The following is a 24547-nucleotide window of genomic DNA, read 5'->3' as shown; positions in this document are numbered from 1 at the left end:
GAGAGCTCGGTTATTAATGGCTGAAGCAGTTGCATGGCTTGTGAGCTATTTGTAACCTGTTATCTATTGACCTCTTGTGCAGCACTTTGCAAAGTACATAGTCATGTCACGAACTGTCCAGAAGGACAGCTTACAATGTATTTCCTACTATACTCCCATCTATAAGGTCCTTAACAAATTAAGGCCATTTCGAGGGGAAACGGTTTCTGTTTTTGGGACGTGGGAAGTATTTGTATGTTTTCCACATGTTGGTGTGGGTCTTCAAACTCCATGCACAGATTTGTCCTGGACAAGGTCGGAAGCCAGGAGTCTAGTGCTGCATGGCAAAAGTGCTATGCGCTAAGCCACTGTGCTGTCTTCTACTAGATTGCTGTAGGACTTTTTCTCTCCATCTGCCAGACACCAATTACTGCCTGTGTCCTTTGTGAAAAGAGCAGACTTGTAGTATTGCACATCCAGTCTCACACCAAAAAGCTAGGAAGCATGACATTTGCATGTACCCTCCCCCCGAAGACTGGAAGATGAGCAGCATGCTTCTACTAATACTATGGCCTAAAATTATCCATAATGATTATTTTGTGTGATGTGGTAATTATTTCAGATATGTACTTAACTTGATTCCTGTGACACAATAAAACTACTGTAAACAAGGGGGTGGGACCATGGACGGTGACATCAGATGCAATGTCATTGTCAATAGCACAAACCCATCATAGTGTGATCCCAACCCTGAGATCTAATAAAAGTCTACATATGGCCAGACTTAAAGTGTAACTTAAGTGAAAATAAACCAAGATAAACCATTGCATCTATTCTTCTACATTATGTTATGTTTAAAAACTTTTTTAAAAAATGTAGATTTATGATTGTTTTTTTTCTCAGATCAATGATATTCTCCCCATGTTTCAGAGGGCTCTAATATATAAACTATTGACCTTTTTATCTAGCCTCTGCTCTAAGAAGTTCTGTTTTCTGCCAGGAAAGTGTTCTATGGCTGTAATTCCTTATCAGGGAGGGACACTATAGTCTGACTTGGTCCCCACTTGAGAAAAACTGTTAGTTGCATAGCTGGATATTAACTCGTTCAAGCAGGGAAAGAAGAAAAAAGCACACTTATTTGTATGCTTGGTGCTGAACATACACGTCTATCTCATCATGTCATTTCAGGTTCCCTTTTAAGACCTGTTACACACCTTCAGTTTTGGTTGGCCAATTTTACCACCTCCATGTAGTATGAGAGCCAACACATTTGAATTTAAATACACAGATTGTGTAGGCAAGCTCTCATAGTACATGGAGGGGGTAAAATTGGCCAATAAAAAGTTAAGGCGTGGACCAGGCTTTACTTAGTACATCTGAGAGGAGTAGAAAAACACAGGTCTACTGTTCGAGCTCTGACTATGTTCCATTTGGGCTTAGCATTATGTTGAAGCAATAGTAAAAAAAAAATTGCAGTTTAAATGTAACCTATAGCTAAAATTTATAAATCAAAAGACATGACCGTATTCTGGAATACCATTATTATTTCATGTAAAATTCCCTCTTTTTTTGCTAGGACTAAATAACATACCTCTTATCTGCTTTCTATGAATATGCTGTGGAAGATGTTGGACATGGAAAAGGGCTTTACTTTGTTGTCATTAGATACTGAATGGATTGCCTTAAATTACATAAAATGTGCCTAAGGTTAAAACATCATAAATTGTGGAACATGTAACCAATAAATCCTCTAATGAAATCGGCAAATATGGCTGCCACCACATGAACCGTGCCCAGTTGTATCTTGAGTAGTATGAATTTGTTACGGTACTTTTTTATCATTCTGTGCTCTGTACCTTGAAACATCAGGCCTCTCCTTTTAGCTCCACACGCAATTAATTTATTTCACGCAGTTAGTGGCTGGTGGATGTTCACATCAATGTGTCCAAGTGTCTTATATGGTAACCATGTTCAGTTGATGCATTGGTCAAGTACTCTGGATTGGTTCAAGACGAAGTGTGCCATCTATGAAATGTAAGAAATAGTTCCCAGATATTATGGAATAATTGTGGAAATACTTCAATAACTGAGTCACAGACTTAATTATAATCGATTATGGAGTCTTCTCAGTGGTGAGTGTTCTGGAGGGTCATCTGCTTTATGGCTTGTTGGAAGTAAGTTGTTCTTTATTCATTTTGATTTGTAGTAGGCTGTATTTTTTACCTATACTTACAGAATTGGTTTTGGTCTGGTTTTTATACGTGTGTTCTTTATTACCAGGAGCATAAAGTTCTTCTAACAGGAACGCCACTGCAGAATACGGTGGAGGAACTTTTCAGCCTGTTGCACTTCTTGGAGCCTCTTCGCTTTCCTCAGAGTCTACATTCATGCAGGAGTTTGGAGACCTCAAGACAGAAGAGCAGGTACGAAAGAACACTAATCCTCTTATTGCACTTATTTCAGTGACGATTTCAGTGTGGTCAACCACTTTATTTTATATCCAATGTAGCTTAAACATACTAGACAATTATGGACACTTTAAACAAAGTATATTGTGAAGGTTGAGTTTGCTTCTTGACATTGATGTTTTTGGCTAAAGGTTCAGAAACTTCAGGCCATTCTTAAGCCAATGATGCTTCGGCGACTTAAGGAAGATGTGGAGAAAAAACTGGCCCCTAAAGAAGAAACCATCATAGAGGTTGAACTGACTAACATCCAGAAAAAGTATTATAGGGCCATTCTGGAGAAGAATTTTGCCTTTCTATCTAAAGGAGCTGGGCAAGCCAATGTTCCAAATCTGGTAAACACGATGATGGAACTGCGTAAATGCTGTAACCACCCGTATCTTATCAAAGGTAAGGTTTACTTGGTTTCTTTCTATTTTTGTGTTTTCATGTAAGGAAGGCTTGGGTAGCAGTTGCTTCTGATTTGGCCTTTGTCAATCAAAGTGCGCATATGCCACGATGAACGTGGAGGAGTCGATGCAGGCCATTTCTGAGCTGTGTGGTTAACAGAGATGGTCAAATACACTTTTGATGTTGCTTTTGATTGGTCAAGTCACAAATAATTCCAGTGTGCATGCATCAATTATATGCAATTTGCATCTCATCAACCACCGCTATTCGTGAAATTCAGAAATGGAGCTTTATATTGATATAAAAGAAAGGATTTTAAAGGATACCTGAACTGAAATGTGACATAATGAGATAGACATGTGTATGTACAGTGCCTAGCACACAAATAACTATGCTGTGTTCCTTTTTTATTTCTCTGCCTAAAAAAGTTAAATATAAGGTATACAAGTGGCTGACTCAGTCCTGACTCAGACAGGAAGTGACTACAGTGTGACCTTCACTGATAAGAAATTCCAACTATAAAACACTTTCCTAGCAGAAAATGGCTTCCGAGAGCAAGAAAGAGGTAAAAAAAGGGGAATTTCTTATCAGTGAGGGTCACACTGTAGTCACTTCCTGTCTGAGTCAGGACTGAGTCAGCCACTTCCATACCTGATATTTAACTCAGGCAGAGAAAGAAAAAAAGGAACACAGCATAGCGATTTGTGTGCTAGGCACTGTACATACACATGTCTATCTCATTATGTCACATTTCAGTTCAGGTATCCTTTAAGGAGGAAATTTCTTCCACCTGTTGTTCTAACTGCTGAACTAACAGCATTTTATTTACCTGCAAACGTAAAAGAACAGGAGCCCGTCCAGTGCTCAAAGAACTTTGGACAGGTTGACGATTTCTTTCACCGGTGTTTGTTTGAAATGGTTTTATTGTACAGGTATGAACATCAGAAAAATATTCAGTATCAGTGCTGTAATAGTCACTCATGCAGGGGATCAGAAGTACATTAAAAATGAATAACCGTAACAATGAAAACCATTATTATATTGTGCAATGTTTTTCCTTTTTTGGGGAGTCTGGTAATGGGAGAGTATCAAGGGTGGTGCAGACTTCTGCCAGTTAAGCCTAGGCTTGGGGGGGGGGGGGGGGGGGGGGTTTAAGGGGGTTAAGAAAGGGTAATAAAACGTAAGACCCAAGTTGAGTAATACCAGCTTACAATGTAATTATCTTCCAGGGATATCTGTCACTTAAGTATACCATATGAATCCGCAAACCTATTGGATAGATGCAAGGATGTCTTAAAAGGAGTGCAACACACCTACCAATCCTTTATTGTCTTGCCAAACAATCAACATACTAAGTTGGGCAACGTGTTTTTATCTTAGCAAGTATGTGTGCGTAACTACATTAACATGTAGAGCACTAAATACTTAATAGATAAGTGTGCAAAGTTCCAACTGGACGTGAGAGGCCCCGTTCACACTGCACGCGTTTGTGTCCGTTTTTAAGGTACGCGTTTTGTGTGCGTTTTGCGAGGGCCAGAAAAATCAATGCAAAGGTATGGCCCTCGTTCACATATACGCGTGGCAAACGTATGCGTGGCAGAAACGCATAGTTGGATGCATTTCTGTGCGTCGCGCACAGAAACGCATTATAATGAAAGTCAATGGGCGCGCACTAAAAACGCATGGCATGCGTTTTTGTATGCGTATTCGGAGGTGCGTTTCTCGTCGAAGTGTAGCTGACTCTTCCAGGTATGATCAAAAACGCATAAGGAAAAAACGCATACAAACGCATTACAAAAACGCGTACAAACGCGTACAAACGCATGCGTTTTTCCAGTGCGTTTACTACATGCGTTCTGCACGTTTTCCACACGCACATAATATGAACAGGGCCTTAAAGACTAACTGTACATGGTTTATTGCAGCTTTCGAAACGTTGTTTCTTCTTCGAGCATTCTACAGAACTGTACAATAGTATTGTATGGTTCTGATACAGTTCTGTATAATGCCTGAAGAAGAAACTTGACATTTAAAAAGCGTGCAATAAACCATGTACAGTTAATCATTAAAGGTATCACCGGAATCAAAATTCCTCGCCAGAAGATCTCATCACGTGTATTTTGCTGGGTGTGGATCCTCACCTGTCTTGCACAATCCCGTCTCCGAAAGATGGGTGTTTTGGTTGGCAACTGAGCATTTTTGGATGAAAAGCTTACCTGTCCTCTGGCTGTCCTCTTCATCAGCTGACTTCAATAGTGTCTTGAAGGTAGAATTCCACAAAGTTACAGGGGTTTGCAAAAGTATTCGGCCCCCTTGGAAGTTTTCCACATTTTGTCATATTACTGCCACAAACCTGAATCAGTTTTATTGGAATTCCACGTGAAAGACCAATACAAAGTGGTGTACACGTGAGAAGTGGAACAAAAAATCACACATGATTCAAAACATTTTTTACAAATAAATAACTGCAAAGTGGGGTGTGCGTAATTATTCAGCCCCCTTTGGTCGGAGTGCAGTCAGTTGCCCATAGACCTTGCCTGATGAGTGCTAATGACTAAACAGAGTGCACCTGTGTGTAATCCAATGTCAGTACAAATAGAGCTGCTCTGTGACGGAATGATCGCTTGAACAGTGCTCTGTGGGATGTTCAAGGCTTTGGAAATCTTTGTATCTTAAGCCTGCTTTAAATTTCTCAATAACTTTATCCCTGACCTGTCTGGTGTGTTCTTTGGACTTCATGGTGTTGTTGCTCCAAATATTCTCTTAGACAACCTCTGAGGCCGTCACAGATTACACACATGTGCACTCTATTTAGTCATTAGCACTCATCAAGCAATGTCTATGGGCAACTTACTGCACTCAGACCAAAGGGGGCTGAATAATTACGCACACCTCACTTTGCAGTTATTGATTTGTAAAAAATGTTTAATTGTGTATGATTTTCATTCCACTTCTCAGGTGTACACCACTTTGTATTGGTCTTTCACGTGGAAGTCCAATAAAATTGATTCGTGTTTGTGGCAGTAATAATGACAAAATGTGGAAAACTTCAAGGGGGCCAAATACTTTTGCAAACCATGGTGAGCATCACTGGGAGGGTGGAGCTACATACCAAGATACAGCTATATATACATATAGGAAGTATATCTGATGCAGATACCAGGAAAATTACCATAACCGGAATCCTGAATAATTTATTGCTTTCTACTATATGTTACTACAGTGCCTCTTTAAGTAAAAGTAAAAAAATACAGCATAAATTGTTACTAATCCTTAAAGGTGCCCTAAAGATGCCCATTACCTATCCAATTTCCGGAATGTTCGAACATCCAACCATTGTGGTTGACCAGAAACGATTGTTCAGGCCCACCAACAGAGAGGAAAATTGAATGAACAAAGCAATTGATAGAATGATCATTCAACGTTAATTGGTACCGCTATCTGCACCTGATTCCTATCTGTCGTACAGCCAATCATATGGGAAATTTTACTGTTATAGGGCACCTGAATAAATGTTGTTTCCATTAAAATGTCATTTTAGTTTTTTGAGCGGAGTTGCAGCTGTATTTTACATGGTTTGCTGTCACGGTGATTCATATAGTTTTTTCTGAACTATAGTGAATGGCTAAAGTTTATGCCGTGTATACAATCTGTAAAAGTGACCACTGCTTCCAGGTGCTGAAGAGAAGATCCTTGGAGAGTTCAAGGAAACTCACAAGCCTGTGGCTCCAGATTTCTACCTCCAGGCCATGATCCAGTCTGCTGGAAAGCTGGTCCTGATCGATAAACTTCTGCCAAAAATGAAGGCAGGAGGCCACAAGGTGCTCATCTTCTCCCAGATGGTGCGCTGTCTGGACATTCTCGAGGAGTATCTCATGCACAAAAGGTAAGTTCGATGTACGAGTCTGTCTTGTGCAGCTGCTTCTGAAATAAAGAGTTGAGTTCTATAGTAAGTTAGATCATTCACTGAGAGCTACAGACGATCTGGCCAACTATTACGCAGCAAGCATGATTAAAGGATTGTTCCCTAAAGCTACGTTAGATGTTTGCTTTCTGCTCTGATCAATTTTGAATGTATGCCTGTATGTGACCCAGTCTGTTCAGCGGCAGAATAGCTATTAATTGATTTTCTTTGTTGTTGTATTCTGCCACAGTGAGAAGTGCTTGGCTGAGCTTGAGTGCATGGTTGTTTGCTCACACGTGATGATTGCTGTTGGATCGTGCTTAGCTTATCTAATAACCTTCCAAGCCTGAGGCGTGTCGTTTGTTTTATATGAAGAGAAGTGAAGGAGTTCTTCATCATTTCATAGTTTTGTGGGTTTTTTCTCATGTAGTGGTGAGAACCTCAAGAACTTTGTGGTCATTTCTATTGATAACTTTTGTCTGCATTGATTTTTGCATGTGATAATGGTTGCCTCTTTCGCAAGTAATACGTTATATGCACCTCTAAACCAAGGAGTAGTTTTGTGAAGTAAAGGGAGTTAAATGTAAGTCTAGGAGCAGAGCTGGGACAGAGCTGCCTTCAAATGGGGCCAGTCTGGAATTCATTTGCTAATTAATCATTTTTTATTTAAGCCTGAAGTTTTAATTCAGAATTTACTGTATACTCCTTTTGCCTTGTGCTAGTTGACCTTGATTATTGTGTACAAACTCACTGAAGAAAACAAGTCAGAGAAATGCCCTCTAGTGTTCTCATCTGCCATGAGCGCATTGATCAGTATGGAGAGATTTCAGAAGCGTATGTCACATGTATTTCACACTGGCATGTGCAGGAAAGTAATTCCCCTTGACCAATAATACATGCTGGGGATTCGGGAATGAAACTGGCATGGAGGCAATCTTTGGAAAAACAGAGCAGAGCTAACATTTTTTTAGAGGGCACATAAATGGTTAAAAACTTAATCGCAAAATACTGGAAAAATTCTGAATTCCCAGCCTTTGCAATGGCTAATGAGAATGGAAGACCTGTGTGAAAGCCCTATGATGGGTATGGATGAGACAGTGTCAAATCAACTTGTAGCTATGAGGACAATATGGAGGATACTGAGGAGAGAAGAAAGAGGAGGGAGGATGATGCTTATTCCATGTATGTACATATGTGACTGGTAGTTTGTGAGAAACTGTATGGATGAAGTTATTGGAGGATGCAAGAGTGGGTAGTTGGGTATGAATATTTACCTATTTCTTTACACTAAGAGGGAATCTTTGTATTGCTTCATTAGCCTCAATTCTGGTAGCTATGTGACGTAAATATAATTTTTTTGTCTGTAAAATACCTCATGTGGTATTTCCCTCTTTTTTGGGATTCTGAAACCCTGAAAGATTGTTCCGCATCTCTGAAAATACGGTAAAACGTGTAGAAAATGCAGTAACGTGCGGTATTTCAATGGCAAATAATAATAGTATTTTATTGACTTCCATAACCTAGGATGCTCTTTGGAAGGATTTTTTTTTGTGAGGGGGAAGGTGTAATTGATTATGTAGCAACCTATTGAAATCATATTTATAGGCATCCCCTATTAAAAAAAATCCAGTAAATATTTGGGGTTTTATTTCTACTATTCTTCTCTATTAAACAGCCTGAATAGGAATTCCACTAAAACAGAAATAGGAACTGAACAGGAACTCCACTAAAAACTCCACTAAACTGATTGGTAAATTGTGCTAACACACCCCCAATTTTTCATGAGAATTCCAACTTTCGGTAAAATACTGCACATTTTATGACCTAATTTACTGCATGAGATAAATTATGACTAAAATCTACCAGAATAGCAAACTGCTTTTACCTCATGTGGTAAAATACCACTTATGAGGTAAAACGGACGGTAAGCGTACCAGAATTGAGGTCATTTTGTTTTTCTGCATTTATTTATCAAATACTATATAAATATACAGAACATAAGATTCTCAAACTATGCTGTAGATCTCTGTAGCACACATCCATTTCTCTTACAATGATTGATACCCAGATTTTTGCATTATTAGTAGCAAAAAAGTGCGGAAATCCGCATATATGTGTGTGTGTGTGCGTGTTTAGTTATTAAAGTGACACTGAAGCGGGAAAAAATTATGATATAATGAATTGGTTGTGTAGTACGGATAATTAAAAGAATAGTAGTAGCAAAAAAGTAATCTCATATTTTTACTTTCAGTTATATAGTGTTTTTTTTTTATAACATTGCATCATTCTCTAATATTTGCAGTTTACACACTACACTCAGCATTCTAAGGGCCCACTTACACTTGTGCCGCGCGCGGCTGCGAGACATGCAATGGCACTGCTTGTGCTGCGGGTACGCAGACAAATCCCATCAGTTGTGCCATGCACAGCTATGGGATTCGCTAGCGCAAGCGGTTCGGCTGGCAGCGCCATTGTTTCCTATGGCAGTGGTTCCCCACACGATTTACCTGTGGGGAAACTCTGCAGATTAGAAACAGGCCCTTCATGATTTCATAGCAGGCTAATTATCTTTTGAACTTTCCTCTGCTGAAAAAACAAAATACAGTGACAGACAGTTTAGATAATAAGCATCAGAAGACAGAGCTCTCTGCTACTTTAATAGGAGAGTTCAGTGAAGCTCTTCTACATAGATAACTGGAGTTTCTTAACTCCTACTGTACTGGAAACAATATTACACTCATATCTCTGCTGCTAATGTTCTATTTCTTAGCTGTACTACACATACAAATCATTGTATCATAAGTTTATTTTCGCTTCAGATTCCCTTTAATTGAGCAGAATATGGTCTCATATGCTGATTTTTATTTTCAACTGTTCTTTTTTTTATTGTTGTTTTTATTGTGACAGATGGATTGTTGATCAGGAGGAAAACTCAGTTTACTCTTACTTTACTTTATTCATTTATTTCAAATAACATGATTGAATTTAACTGCCTAAAGCTTAGAACTACTGATCATGTTGACATGCAGTTTTCACTAAATTCAAACTCTGATTTCTGCACTCTATTTTTCATACATTCTTTACCTCAAGTTTGGAGGGTGGCTTGTAGTAATCTTTTCATTTCTTGTTTCTTATTGCAGATATCTGTATGAGCGCATTGATGGGAGAGTCCGAGGAAACCTCCGGCAAGCTGCTATTGATCGCTTCAGTAAGCCAGATTCTGACCGCTTTGTGTTCCTCCTCTGCACCCGGGCAGGGGGTCTGGGGATTAACTTGACTGCTGCCGACACCTGTATCATATTCGACTCTGACTGGAACCCACAGAATGACCTCCAGGTTTGTAGTGTGTTTCTTCACCAGTGACTTCTAGCTAACTACGCACTGTACAGGTCTGTCAGCCAAAATGATCATGAATGACCTCCATTGATCCTTGTGCAGACGGGTTTGCCAAGCAGGGGACTCTGAGCTGTGGTGCTCAGTGGTTTCAGAAGCAGAAATGCTGTTTTCAAGCAATATATCAAAGCTCATTATAAGCAAGATAAAACCAGTATTCCATTCAAAAGAAGAGTGAAAGTATTAACTTCAAGAATTTTTTTATACCCAAGGTAATATTTTTTTAGCCTGGAGTTCTTCTTTAGGCCCAAGACACACTACAGACCACTTTGTGATTCCTCGACACTGCACTTGCCTTTTTTTTCTTTTCTTTTTTTTTTAAACCCCTTCCACTGACTTGCATAAAAATCATGTTAAAGAGGCACTATTAGCAATAACATGTCCCCCAAAGAAAACGCATATGTAAGTAGATAAATACTTCCTCTACTTACATAACAGATGTATTGCACTGTCCTCGGTTTCCTTCCATATAATTTTATAATATAAATAAAGGGTCATTCTCTTCATGGCAGGGGCCATCTTGCTTCCTCCGGTATATTCTTCCCCCAACCCCGCACCCCCCTCCTCACCGCACTTGTTCTCAGCAAAGCGAGGAGGAAAAGCTGCAGACAGCAAAGACTCACCTAATAATAGATCCAAGCGCTGCTGTTCCCCCCCTATACTTGCTGCACTACCACCGGCGGCAGTGCAGAGAGTATGGGGGGAACTGCAGCGCCTGGAAACATTATTCCTGGAGTCTGTGCGCCGCCTTTTATCCTTCCCCAAAGTTCTGTGCGGGGAAGAAGGATAATGCGGCGGGCGGCAGAAGGGCAGAAGGGGGGTGCAGACATCACACTGGAGGAGGGGGGCAGAGGACAGTGACAGGAGATAGCCTCTGGCCCCCCTCCGTGCGCTCTTACAGCGGCTACAACCACCGCAGACAAGGGGAGAGCAGGCGGCCAATCGCAGAGCAGAGAGGTGATTGACAGAGGCTTTAGCCAATCAGCCTGCCTGTCATTTCTGTTCTGCGGCCTTGCGTCCTGCAGGCATGGGGTGAGAAAATCTTTCTAGGAAAAAAAGTAAGAATAATTTTAACTATTTGCATTGCCTTATTAGCATCCTTTTTGTCTATGTAATAGGCTAAAATAGAAAATAGATTTCACATATAATGCCTAAAAGTTACTCTTTAAAAGTTGTATGTGTAATAGCAATCATCTATAGAACATTTCTGGTTTCCCTTTTTATTATTATTTTCAGTTTAAGAGATGACATTTTAACTTTGAAGCGTGCATAACAGCCATGGCAGTGCGGTGTAAAATCTGGTTCATTCGGCTCCAAAGGAGGAGAAATAATTAGCTTTTTGGGTTTGTTTGCACCATCCTTTTATTGGGAGTGGTTTTCGGACAGATAAAGTGTTTTAACCACTTTATCCACCACTACAGTATACTTCCGTCCTCTGTGACTTCATCTAAGCCACGAGTCAGTAGATATACGTCTTGTAGCAGAAGCAGTGCTGTGCAGGATTGGGCTTGCTCCTGTGCACATTTCTGGCACTATCTGATGCAGCACTAATTGATGAACGGGAATGTATGTTTCCGGAGCTAATGATTGATTTTTTACATTAAAAATACTTTTATTTTCTCAGTTCATAGTGAAAAATACACTCTGTAGCATTATTTCAGTATCAAATCTCTTCACCATAAATTGTGACAGGAACAAAAACTAAAAAAGTTTTGTGATAAGCGGTAAGAATACCCAAACAAAATTTGTGTTGTTTATCTACAGTAGCGTTTCCCCAAAAATAAGACACTGTCGTATAATATTTTTTTTCCTTCAAAAATTGTGGTAGGGCTTATTTTCGGGGAGGTCTTATATTTTGTGGGGGTAGCAAAAAACCCCTTGTGTATAGCCAGATCCCCCTAGTCTATGGCCAGATCTCCCATCCCCTTGTTTATGGCCAGATCCCCCCTTAAATATAGCCAAACCAGACCCACCTAATGTATTGTCAGACCCCCACGGGTCTGTATACAGAGGCGCTGTTACAATGAATGTAGCTGCCTTCACAGCAGATTCCAGCTGATCTGCGGTTTGAATAATTGCCACCGGGGGTCTGACTATGAGCACAGGGATGCAACTTTCTAAAAGCGGGGCTGGCGGGAGGTAATGCGGCACCGTAAGGGGGGCTTGGGGGGTTGGTACTCCCGCTGCCACTAGGGCTTTTATTCAGGGAGGACTTATATTTCTAGCATGATGCTTGATATCTGCTAAGTCTTACAGGTTTTACTTTCGGGGAAACACGGTAGCAGTTTTTATTTTTAAACTGGAATTGGTAAAACTGAGAAATGTTTTTTCAATTTTTTACCTAGTTTTCCCATTAAAATTCATGGAAAACAAAATTGTTTGAGGATAAAAATTGTATACAATAAAAGCCTAGTTTGTTTTGAAAAAACAATATATATATATATATATATTTCATTTCTGTGTCATAAGTAGGGATAACGTTATTGCTGATTAAATAAGGACATAGCTAGACTGTAAAAACTGCTCTGGTCCATAAGTGGGAAACGAGGTCTGAATGCAAAGTGGTTAAATTCTTTACACTGCTTAAGAGTAGTTCTTCTGTCAGTTCACAGGATAAAATGATATGAGGGAACTAGCAACTGAAAGAAGTCCGCTACACTGATGTCCAGGTTTCAGTCATAACCGGTTCGCTTTGAGTCCCTCATACTTTTGATTTGATTTCACAGGCCCAGGCCAGGTGTCACAGGATTGGCCAGGACAAAGCAGTGAAGGTTTACAGATTAATAACCAGAAACTCTTATGAACGGGAAATGTTTGACCGCGCCAGTCTAAAGCTGGGCTTAGACAAAGCTGTCCTACAAAGTATGAGCGGAAGAGAAAATAGTGTTGGCGGGGTAAGTAGTTGCTTGTCTAAAATTGATTGTAACTGATGCAGGCTGCATTCTTTTCAGTGCTGCCTATGGGGTGCACTTCCCTGATATTGACCTGAAGGCTATGATCCATGAAACGCGTTGTGAAGTGTTTTCTAATAAATGCCTTTTCTGGTCATAAGTGTCATTAGCAAGGTAAGTGAAGCTCACCTTTTAGACTGATTTTATTAGTTTTATAATTTTGGGACGCCTCCTCCTGCCGTAGTGTGTTGCGTACTCACTAAGAGCACAGGAGACTGGGGCTCTGATGTGATATGCCTGGTACCAGGGCTGTGGAGTCGGTCCAAAAATCCTCCGACTCCTCAGTTTAGGATTCCACCGACTCCGACTCCTCGACTCCGACTCCTCTAATTTGCATATTACAATTTTGTTGATTAAAAGTATGTAACGTGAAATTTGTCTCTTAACTGCCAACGCTTAGGAATTTTACAAGACAACTGAAGTGAGAAGGATATGTAGACTACTATATTTATTCCCTTTAGACTAAAACTAGTCCTTGGTAAGAGTACTTGTAAAAGGTACAAACCGGAACAAAGAACATATATCAGGCCCTAGGCAATGTAAGTGTGGGTACATGTAAGAATGATGTGCAGGTACTCTGCAGGGGAATGAGGAGATTCTTCCTCTATTACACATTCTTCATGCACAATCTGAACAAGGTTTATGGGTGACAGACAACACCTCTGTGTTCAATGTGCACAGCATTCTCAGTGGATTCCCTGCAGCTCTGTGGAGAGTATAGTACTACTGTGTAACAAAGTAAACCTGAGACAGATGAAATTAAAGTTTTTTATACATACCTGGGGCTTCCTCCAGCCGCCTTCAGGATAATCAGTCCCTCGTTGTCCTCCTCCATCACCTGGATCTTCTGCTATGAGTCCAGGTACTTGAGCCAGTCGGGCGTAGTGCGCATGCACACACTCCGCCGCCGGGAGCATACTACACCTGTGCAGCACTATTGCGCAGGTGCAGAATGTTCCTGGCTGTGGGAGCGGCATGCGGCCGGACAGCGCTGACTGGCTGAATTACCAGGACTCATATCAGAAGATCCGGGTGGTGGAGGACAGCGAGGGACTGATTAGCCTGAAGGGGGCTGGAAGAAGCCTCAGGTATGTATAACACTTTACTTTTCATCCGTCTCAGGTACCCTTTAATTTGTAGTCACCAAACCAAATTTTAACAACATATCAAATTATTTGATTTCATCAGCAAAAGGAGTGCATACATTTGCATAAATCAGCATCAGTGCAGAATTATTTCCATCGCATTGACCATCTCTATTAGTGACACAGCTACACATCAGGCTTTATTCTTACAGCATAGATGTTATTTAGTATATATAAGAGATTCCTGTGTACACATCATATATACAGTCACAATCAGATGTGTATATCTGACCTTAAAAATACGGGGACTGCTTTATTGAAGCACAAGTAACTCATTTTGATTGGTTTATTTCATTTTTGTGGACTAAGCACAGCTATTACTGTATATATACTGTATATATACATTATTTTTAATGACTATTATCTGAGAAATAGAACATTTTATCATATTTTCTATTTTAATTACAGTTACAAATTCATTAGGAGTCGGAGTCGGTGCATTTTTTCCCGACTCCGACTCCAGGCACCCAAAATTGCCCGACTCCACGACTCCGACTCCACGACTCCGACTCCACAGCCCTGCCTGGTACACACCATACAGTTTTCTGTTCGATTTTCTGTACAATTTTCTGTAATTAGATTATTTTCTGTAAAGTACTGGTAGAGACTGGTCATTATCTCTGGTACATTCTCTTCTGATTATCTCCTGCTGAGTAGAACAATGCTTGATTGCTGGGCAGATAGATGATTAGATAGATAATGTCCAACATGTTGGAAATTATCTATCTGGCAGGTAAACGTTACAGAGAATTGTATGGTGTGTACTAGGCAATAAATATACATTTTCATTAGTTCATTTGCTTTCACTTCTAATAGCCAGTCAAGTTCTGGAGAATTTAAATTGTAGCCGTTAATCCAATCGGCTGTTATGCCGGGAAAACCCGGTTTGTTTTGTAGCTGTTTTGATGGGTCGATAGATAATTTCCGGCATGTCCAATCTCACTTTCGATTGTGTTGCTGCTCGATTTCTGATAAAAGTGAATGGAAAAAGATAAGAAAAATAAGAGTAAGATAAGAATCGAGAGCGAAATCGAGCAGCAAAAGCGATCAAGAGCAAAAACGCACAAAAACGAACAGTGTATTCCCAGCATTAAAGGAGCAAAGTGAACTTTTAGTTTCTACTAAGAGTCAGAGTATGTGTCTTACTTGCAAGAAGTTGAGCGCTAAGTAAATGGATATCCTTGATTTGTACCCTTCCCCCTCTACTAATCAACTTTGTATTTGTTTAGTGTATTTAGAGGTTAGCAGTAAAAATCTTTTCAGGTGTGTCTTTATAGTATACATATTACAATGTCCACACATTATGACACTTTAAATTTGGTGTAATGACGGACTTCCATGACGGGACAGATTAATCTGTTCATAGCAGCAAGACTTTTTTTCCAGCCATTTTTCCTCCTATCAGTAATCTCATCCTAAACCAAAATCGTGCAGTACACCCAATGGATCATGGTGGAATTGCATTAGTGATAAATAGAAAAAATTGCAACTGCGTTTCTTCGTGGAAAAGATCCCTTAGGGCTCATCAAAGCGTATTGCTCTGGCGTTTTTTGGCGATCAACGCAAAAAAATCACCATTCACACCTGGCGATTTTTTTAGCAATCACGCTTTGCACTTCTATAGCACTAAAACGCGATCGCCGAGAAATCGTCTGAAAATGGTGCAGCCTATGTGTTTGCGTTTAGCGGTTTTGGGCAATTTGTGGCGATTATCGCAAATCGCCCATATGAGAACGGGCCCATAGACTTTTATTACCCTAGCGATTTGAAAAGTGCTACGTTTGAGCGTTTTGCACTGTGCATGTGCAGGGACAAGACGCAGAGACACTGCCGAAAGCCGGAGGAGGCCGGTGCCAGAAGGGGTGGTCGTGTGCGCGGCGGGCAGCGTGCGCGCGCATGGCGGATTACTGACAGACCTAGCCCGTTTTTAAACGGGCTAAGGTCACTAGTATTTAATAATAGCAATACAGAGTGAACCCGTTTAGCCATGCCTTTAATCAGGGATCTCCGTCTAGAATTGCCCCTGAATCCTAGGCTGACTTTTGAGGGCTGCACAGTCGGCAACCACTTCTGAATCCTGATCTTATGAGTCCCGGCCTTCAGAGTTGCTGCTTTTTTCTACCTGCACTGTTTGGTTTTAGTTTCTTCTCAGGCTCACATTTCTGTTCTTCAACCCTTTCCTGTTTTTCTCTGAAAATGTCCAAAGTTGATTATTTTCTATAGTGTTGGTAGGGAAGTGGTGGGTCTGGAAAGATAAACAAGTATATCATCTCTATAGAGGGACTCTATGATCTAGGTGTTTGACTTGAAATCCTTCTAGTCTCATTATCTCTAATCTGGAACTTAAGATACATGGTACAATTTTTCATTTTTTTTTTTATTAGATAATTTAATTTGATCATTCCGTTATATCGAATATAAAGATTTTTCCAGCATGTCTGATCTGATTTTTCTAAAAAAAAAACAACAAAACGGATAATCGTTCAAATTTCTTGATCGAAAAAAAAATATTTTCAACTTTCGTTTGATGCAATCATTTAGATCGAATAAATGGGATAATCAAACGTTTTTATTGTACCATGTATAGCCACCATTAGGTTGATGAGCATAGTTTGGAACAAATATGAATGTGCTTGGAAAAAAAGATCTGCTTACTTGGTGTCTGACCTCCTGTAGGGATTGCAAATATCAAGTTGCCTATAGTGACAGATGACTCCGTACATTGAAAAAAGTTACAACAGTTGTAAAGACAAATATTGTTTTCTGTGGCCAGATCCAGCAGCTTTCAAAGAAAGAGATCGAAGACCTTCTTAGACGTGGGGCCTATGGAGCAATCATGGATGAGGAAGACGAAGGATCAAAGTTTTGTGAAGAAGATATTGACCAGATACTTCAGCGGAGGACGAAGACAATCACCATAGAATCTGAGGGAAGAGGCTCAACATTTGCTAAGGTATGATTCATGCCTGGATAGAACATTTCTAGCGTAAGGGTGTGTTCTTGAGATACTTGTATACCTTGAGTAAAGCTTTGTCAAGGAAAGTGAGCAATGAAATATGTTTAACTGTTTGTTACAACCTAGTATGATGGATCATTAGCCTGGCCATTCTTGGCATATATTTTAAAGTGTACCTGTAAGGAAAACAACTGCCCAATTGCCAGAACTTCCTGCCACCTCCTTACCCTCCCAAACTTCATCAACAAAGACCTGTCGATGGAGCACAGTCACACTGCACTGGTGAAGTAGCACAGAGCTGATCGGGTTTGGCTTTTTCTGCAAAAGCCACAGCTGCTCCATGTTAAGGCTGCCATACACTGGTCGATTGCCACCAGATCGACCCACAGATAGATCCCTCTGTGATCGAATCTGATCAAAGAGAGTATATTGGCTGCCTACACTGCGAACAGATTTTGAATAGATTTCACTATGAAACCGATTCACAATCTGTGGAGCTGCTGCCGCCCCAACCCCAGGATAAATTACCTGATCCGGCCGGCGCGAGTCCCCCGGTCTCCGCTGTCTCTTCTCCGCTCTGGGCTCCAGCTTCACTTTACTTCCTGGCGGGGGAAGTTTAAACAGTAGAGGGCGCTCTACTGTTTAAACTTACTGTCAGGACAGGAAGCAAGTGACGCCAGCCGGAGCCCAGTGCGGAGAAGGGACAGGGGAGAGAGAAGGGGACACGCGCCAGCCGGATCAGGTAATGTATTGCCGCTAACGTCGGTCGTCGGACATTCGAACGCCGCTATCGACGCACTCCCGACCCACCGGCGATCGAGCGAAATCTTCCGTGTGGATGGATCGACTGGAACGATTTTGGAGGGAAATCAATAGTTCGGTGAATGTTTGCGCAACTATTTCACAGCAGATTCAATCACCGTGATCGAATCTGCTTTATATCGGCGGGAAAATCGTTAAGTGTATAGGTCCCTTTACTGTGTATGCGCCTGCACAGTGTGGCCGCAATAGTTTAAGTACAAGTCTGCAAGCTTTCAGAGTGTCCCTGCGAGAAGCAGTCTTCGGGATGACGTGGGAGGCCTCTGGAGGTAAGCATCTATGGTATATTCACACCCCTGTTTGCTCAGGTGTGCTCTACAACTTCCTTGTTGGATGTAACTTGTAGATAACACAAATGAGCATTATAATAACATCTTATTATAATGCTTTTTTTTATATATACAAAGTTCCTTTTGTGGATTAGATTATGAAGTGTTTTTTTGTTTCTTCTTTTTACTAAATGTGCCGAGTTGTACTTACAGGTCAGACAGTGAAATATATGGTGGTGTGCTTGTCACTTTTACACCCTCTGTAAACTATTTACGTTGACAAGGTCCTTGTTTATTGTATATGCATTGATCAATAAACTTTTTTTTCTTTTTTTTTTAACTTTTGAAAGTCTATGTTGTAGGCATGCCCTTGTCACATACATTGTTTTGTTGTCTCCAGGCCAGTTTTGTAGCTTCTGGTAATAGAACAGACATCTCACTGGATGATCCAAACTTCTGGCAGAAATGGGCCAAAAAGGCTGAAATTGACATTGACTCAGTTAGTGGCCGAGTAAGTACACTTTGATGCAGTTCATCATGGACAAAAGTGTTTTCTTTGTTTTTAATGAGGATTACAATTTGTGGATTCAGAAATGGTACACACATTTATAAGCATGAACTTGCAACAGGAACTTGCAACACAAATGGTATTTTATTATTTAAAGCTGCACTTCATTGAAGCATAAATGTAACCCGATAAACCAAGTTATTTATTCCGAAGTATTATGTGTCTTGTTACATAGATCTGAAATAATTCCATGTACAGCAGCAATAAAACCGGGAGAAGGAAGGGCAGAAAGACCACAGTGATGATTGATTACATGGTTGCTGCTTTTCTCGGTCCATTCAGCCAATATGTTCTCACTAGAAATGAGTTGACTTGCCAGTTTGGCATTTCCTACCACATAACTTGGACACTGGATCGTCTGGAACTTTACACCTTCTCATTTATTCCAGACTGAACCGTTCTGGTTCTTCTGAACGTTCAGATCTTTGCGTCCAGTTTACACTAAATTACCTGTATTTAGTGGTGATGTAGCTAGTGGCACCTCGGGTTTCTGCCTTGCGCATTTGTTATTGTTGGATTACAGCAGATGTGACCAACCAGCAGAAATGAACTAAATGAAAGTTCATCCGTTTCTGAGGTCAGGAAGAACCTAAAGCTTTTGGATCCCATTTTTAAAGTGTACATGAAGGGACGAAAAGTACCCAATTTGGGTACTTGCCTCTAAATCCAAAGGTTTTACTTTCCCTCTCTGCCTCGGCATTAGGACTCCCCCCAAGCCTATAGATGACGACGAAGCTCAGCTGCACTGCTGAGGCGTAGATGGCTTGCCACCTGCGCAGTAGCACAGAACCGAACGGGCTTAGCGTTTTCCAACAAGGCCATAGCTCCATACTACTGCGCAGGCATGACTGTCTTTTGCCTGCGTAGTGCAACCACGCTCACTTTTTTTGTACGGGAGCATGGCCAGGAGCTTCAGGGGTCCCACTGCTGAAACGGCGAGGTGGATGGAGACAGTGGAAGCCTCTGGAGGATCCAGAGGCCTCCCTTTACCGAGGTAAGTATGCCACTTTTTTTTTTTTCCTAAGAATGTCCCGGGTTTGCATTAAGTTAAGCTAGAATTCACAAAATTGAGTTTTCAACTGTAACATTTGCTTGGGATGCTATTGAGAAAATTGAAGTTAGATTGCTAGTTGGGCTGTCCAGAGCCATCTGAATGGTTGGACTGGCTAGACAGAACTGTAGGTCTTTATAGTAAAGACATTTAAATACGTATTGCATTTCAGCCTGTATTTGCTTGGACTTAGTTTCAGTAGACTTTTACAGTGCATTAATATAAATTCTGCTATATGCCTGAATCCTGTTTGGTTTGGTCCACCTACAGAACAGCCTGGTTATAGACACACCCAGAATCCGTAAACAAACCCGACCTTTTAGTGCCACTAAAGATGAACTGGCTGAGCTCTCTGAAGCAGAGAGTGAAGGAGATGACAAGCCAAAGCTTCGAAGACCATACGATCGATGCAATGGCTATGGAAGGACGGAATGTTTCCGCGTGGAGAAGAATCTTCTGGTGTATGGGTAAGGGTTTCATACTAGAAACACCACAGCGATTATATTACAAAACTGGTTATTCTGTAGTTCTAGAAATTAATTTTAGAGATCTGAATATTCGTACATATAAGTAGGTAAGAACTTCTGGTTCATAGAGATGTGGGTTTGTTGACATTGGTGAATTTGTATATGATTTATCCAGGTGGGGAAGATGGAGGGACATCCTGTCTCATGGCCGTTTCAAGAGGCAGCTAAATGAGCAAGACGTTGAAATCATCTGTAGGGCTTTGCTGGCTTACTGTCTTGTGCATTATCGGGGAGATGAGAAGATCAAAAGCTTCATATGGGACCTCATCACTCCAACAGAGGATGGCCAGACACGAGAACTGCAGAACCATCTTGGTAAGCCCTGAACTTCAAGTGAGATCCCACCTTTGAGATATAAGCACTCCCATCTGTTTAGCTTTACATGTTGTTAGGATTGATGGAAAATATTTATTTAAAGTGTACCTGAGGCAAACCTCTGGTACAAAAGCACTTACTTGCTTAAAGAGTAACTGTCAGGCTGCAGAAGCTAATTTAAACCTCTATTCTCCTGTGTTAAACAGTTTAGAAGGAAGCCAAAAAGGCATTAGTGAAGATAAAAATCTCTCTTACCTTTGATGTGTGCTTATCAGCAAAGCTGTTAGACCCAAGAGGACGCAAGCCGCATACTATACTGCAAAGCATTCTGGGGCCCTCCCCTCGGCTGCTAATGAGATGTTACAGCAGCCTGTAATCAGTCCAGCGCGTAGCACTGATAAATCTCCGGGCAGAGTACACTGCAGGAGTCAGCTATTGTTCCTAGCCACATGGCTAATTAATATTCACTGCACACTGTTATTCAGTACGAGCTTTTCTGTGATCAGGAAGCAGGCAGGACATGACGACACATTTGGCTTCATAGAAGACAGAAAAACATGGAACCTGCCATGAGCTGTCAGGAGCATCATTCTCTGCATATACTATATAAAAATTCTGTGAAGTACAAACGTGGACAGTGAAATGCATATGTAATGTAAGTACAGCCAATATTTAGCTACTGATATATGTGTTTATTTTCTCTGAGACCCTTTACCTAACAGCTCCTCTTTAAGAAGAGGGAAGCTGAATCCTATAGAGGCTTCCCACGCCATCCTCTGGTCCTCGTTGCCAAGGAACAATGGGACTGCAATTCTCTTCAGGTATGAGTGTGGCAGTACTGTGCCTGCATGAGTACAGCCGCGCCTGCACAGTAAGCCAAAGCGGCTCCGTGCTACTGCTCAGCACGGCCGAGCTTGTTCCAGAAGAGGAGCAAGGCTTCAGAAGAGGAGCAAGTGGTGACAGGAGCGAGGATGACCAGGAAAGCCTCTATAGGATTCACAGACTTCCCTCTTAAGTAGGTAAATCCTCTTTTCCACCCATGCTTCGGCATGGGTGTGAAAAACCAACAACAATTGTTGCTGATATGTGCAACTGATTACAAATGTAGGAAAGTGGAAACGAAAGGAAACTAATACTAGACTGTTCCGCTTCTTTCTATCTGGCCATCTCGGCCTACAATCTAGTGTTTGTGCAGGCGTCCATTGAGCCCTCATCAGTGACATGCTAGCTTTTCCAGCTTGCATGCATAATTAAATGCAGCCTTGAAATGGATCAGCAAATACACTTACTGCAAGCTTGAATTGACCCAGCTCTAAACTGCATGCAAGGTGACAAAATCAGCATCTTATTTTCCTCATGTAATGCTGATCAGAAGAAAGCATTTTATAAGCAATGTCAATACTTTAGAAAGCTATTTATTTAAATAGGGATCAGCACACACTGCAGGTAGTTTACTATCAGTTTAGGCACATATTAGCAGGTTATATTTTACATTGTGGACGTGATAAGTTATTATATTAAAACAGGGTGTGTAATCAGTATACCATGTCTTTAAAGTTGTGTTTTTATTTTATTTTTTAATATGCTTATTTTCGCTATAGTCCATAAGAAATATACACTTTAATTTGCTGCTCAAATGAAACTAGGGTGCTCCTGCCTCCTCCATTCATGCCATTTATTGTTCTGCAGCTATATATCTCCTAAAGGCTATTTATAGTTTCCATGGCGACAGTAATGAGAGACTGGGTTCATCTCCAGGATAAAGTTTTTGTTAATTTACATTAGCACCATTCAAACATCAGAGCGTTCTTATTTGTGAGGTGACAAGTGCTAAGGAAAATAGAGCATAAGCAGACTTCAGCTTGCTGTAAAGCGATAATGATGATCTGATATCTAGTGGCTTACCAGTGACAGCCGTGCTACTCAACTGTCACCATAGAAATATAAATACATAATTTCGGAGCTCCTTAGATTTAGGACAAACGCATGCTTCCCCAGCTCCTGCTAATACATTATTAATAAGTAAAGGAATGAGAGCCTATATAGAACATATCTATCAGACCTCCCTATATTTATAAGTGGAGGAATACAGCAGCATAGTCCTCACCTAACAGGCTGTAACAGCATAACTTGCCCTACAAACTTATCAAATTAAAAAATACATATATAGCATACTGCTATTGCAGACTAGACAAAATAATACTGTAAAAATAGGAATCTTAGCTACTGTATCTGCTCCTGTAGTGTGTTATATGTTTGAGAAATGTTTACATTTTTCTGACTGCTTTGTGGGAACCATAGACACAGCTTTCTACAGTTATCTGTAACCTGCTTATGTTCAGGCCATTAAACGTTAAATCTCAACCTTGAAAGAAGTGCTTTTGTATACATCCCATTTGATGCAGTTGAATAACTGCAACCCAAGAAAGGTCATTAAAGAAAAAAAAACGGAGAGGTGACCTGATTAACATATATAAATACAAAAGCTTGTCAGATGTGCTTTTTTTGTCCCTACAAGGGTACAATGGACAAGGGAACATAGTCTGTGTGTGGAAGGAAACATTTTTTGCTATTTAGAAAGTCTCTGTATTTCACCTTTTGTCTCTCTGCCTACCCTTTCTATCTGTCTATCTGGTGATTTTATCGTCTGCAACTCTCCCATTCCATCACATCATGGGGGAAAAACTGCTTTCTTATGCGTGTGGCTTTTTTTTCTTTGGGGTGAAATTGCTGTCTAATTACTTTTAGGGTCACTGTACCTGTTTTTGGGAGGAAACTCCAGACCCACTGTCTTTAAGTTACACTGCTAAATTACAGTTAGCTTGGCCCACATCTAATCACCACCCCGCCCATTTTTCAGAGCAGAACAGCATGCTGTTCTCACTCCTTTTCCCCCAAATTTTGCTACAACGCACTTAGAGGTATCAGTAAATAATCAGCACCAGGTGCCAAATACCCTGGCTACACCACTGGGTACACACCTATGAGAAGTGATGCCTGGCATGATTTGGGACTCTATCCTTCTGGCGACAGTTCGGTCCTGTACAGTTCTGTTGCTATGGAGGTGGAGGAGGGATGACAGAGCAGTGAACGATGGAGAGGACAGTGAGCTGGAAGAAATCCATGCCCTCCCTCACCTTAACGATCGCCTTTGTGATCATACGTATGTACGCAGCATTATTCTTTTAGCCATACAAACATGCAGTCTAGATGTCTCTGACTGAAGTCTGACTCGATTAGGTGCATGCTTGTTTCAGGTGTGTGATTCTACTGATGCATGAATGATCAGCAGGACGGCCAAGTAACTGGTGTTGCTAAATGGTAAATAAATATGGCAGCCTACATATGCCACTCACTTCAGGTTCACTCTAAGTACTATTCCTATTGAATTTGAGAGAAATAGATCCAATCTTTGATATTTATTCATTTCTCTTTTTTCTGCTCTGTTGCTTGCTGTCAGATGGAGGAGTAAAGCTAGTTAAAAAAAGAATGGGCTGTAGGGGAGAAGCAAGTTTAGATTAGTGATTCTCTGCCCATGAAGAGGACTTGTAGCCCATAAGAGTAGCTCTACTGTGTTTCCCAGTGAACTAAGTGAGAAAAGAATTTTACAGCAAGTTCAAAAATTCCTTTTTTTCCCAACAACTCGCAGTCTGTCAGCTTCTAGCTGCTTCTTTTTCATCTGTGTTCACCTTGGCTGACCTATCCTCATCGTCTGTGTATTGAAGCTCAAAAGTCATTCTTTTATCACAGTGCACTACGAATGGTGATACTGTTTTCATTAAAGAATAACTAAGACGTACAGTGTTTTTTTTTTG

General features: G+C 40.7%; 1 protein-coding gene across 1 annotated transcript in view; it reads left to right on the top strand.

Annotated features, from left to right (window-relative positions):
- Positions 1–24547, top strand: part of CHD9 (chromodomain helicase DNA binding protein 9) — a 246922-nt gene that overhangs the window by 160216 nt on the left and 62159 nt on the right. The window contains 10 exon segments of the mRNA XM_068259704.1: positions 2260–2350; positions 2353–2402; positions 2579–2834; positions 6510–6720; positions 9879–10074; positions 12858–13025; positions 17001–17180; positions 18672–18782; positions 20161–20357; positions 20533–20732. Of these exon segments, the coding sequence (XP_068115805.1) occupies positions 2260–2350; positions 2353–2402; positions 2579–2834; positions 6510–6720; positions 9879–10074; positions 12858–13025; positions 17001–17180; positions 18672–18782; positions 20161–20357; positions 20533–20732 (1660 nt within the window).

The sequence above is a fragment of the Hyperolius riggenbachi genome, chromosome 11 (assembly GCF_040937935.1).
Source record: "Hyperolius riggenbachi isolate aHypRig1 chromosome 11, aHypRig1.pri, whole genome shotgun sequence".
Classification (NCBI taxonomy): Eukaryota; Metazoa; Chordata; class Amphibia; order Anura; family Hyperoliidae; genus Hyperolius; species Hyperolius riggenbachi.
Note: the sequence above shows the minus strand (reverse complement) of the source record. Positions and strands in the feature narration are given on the sequence as shown.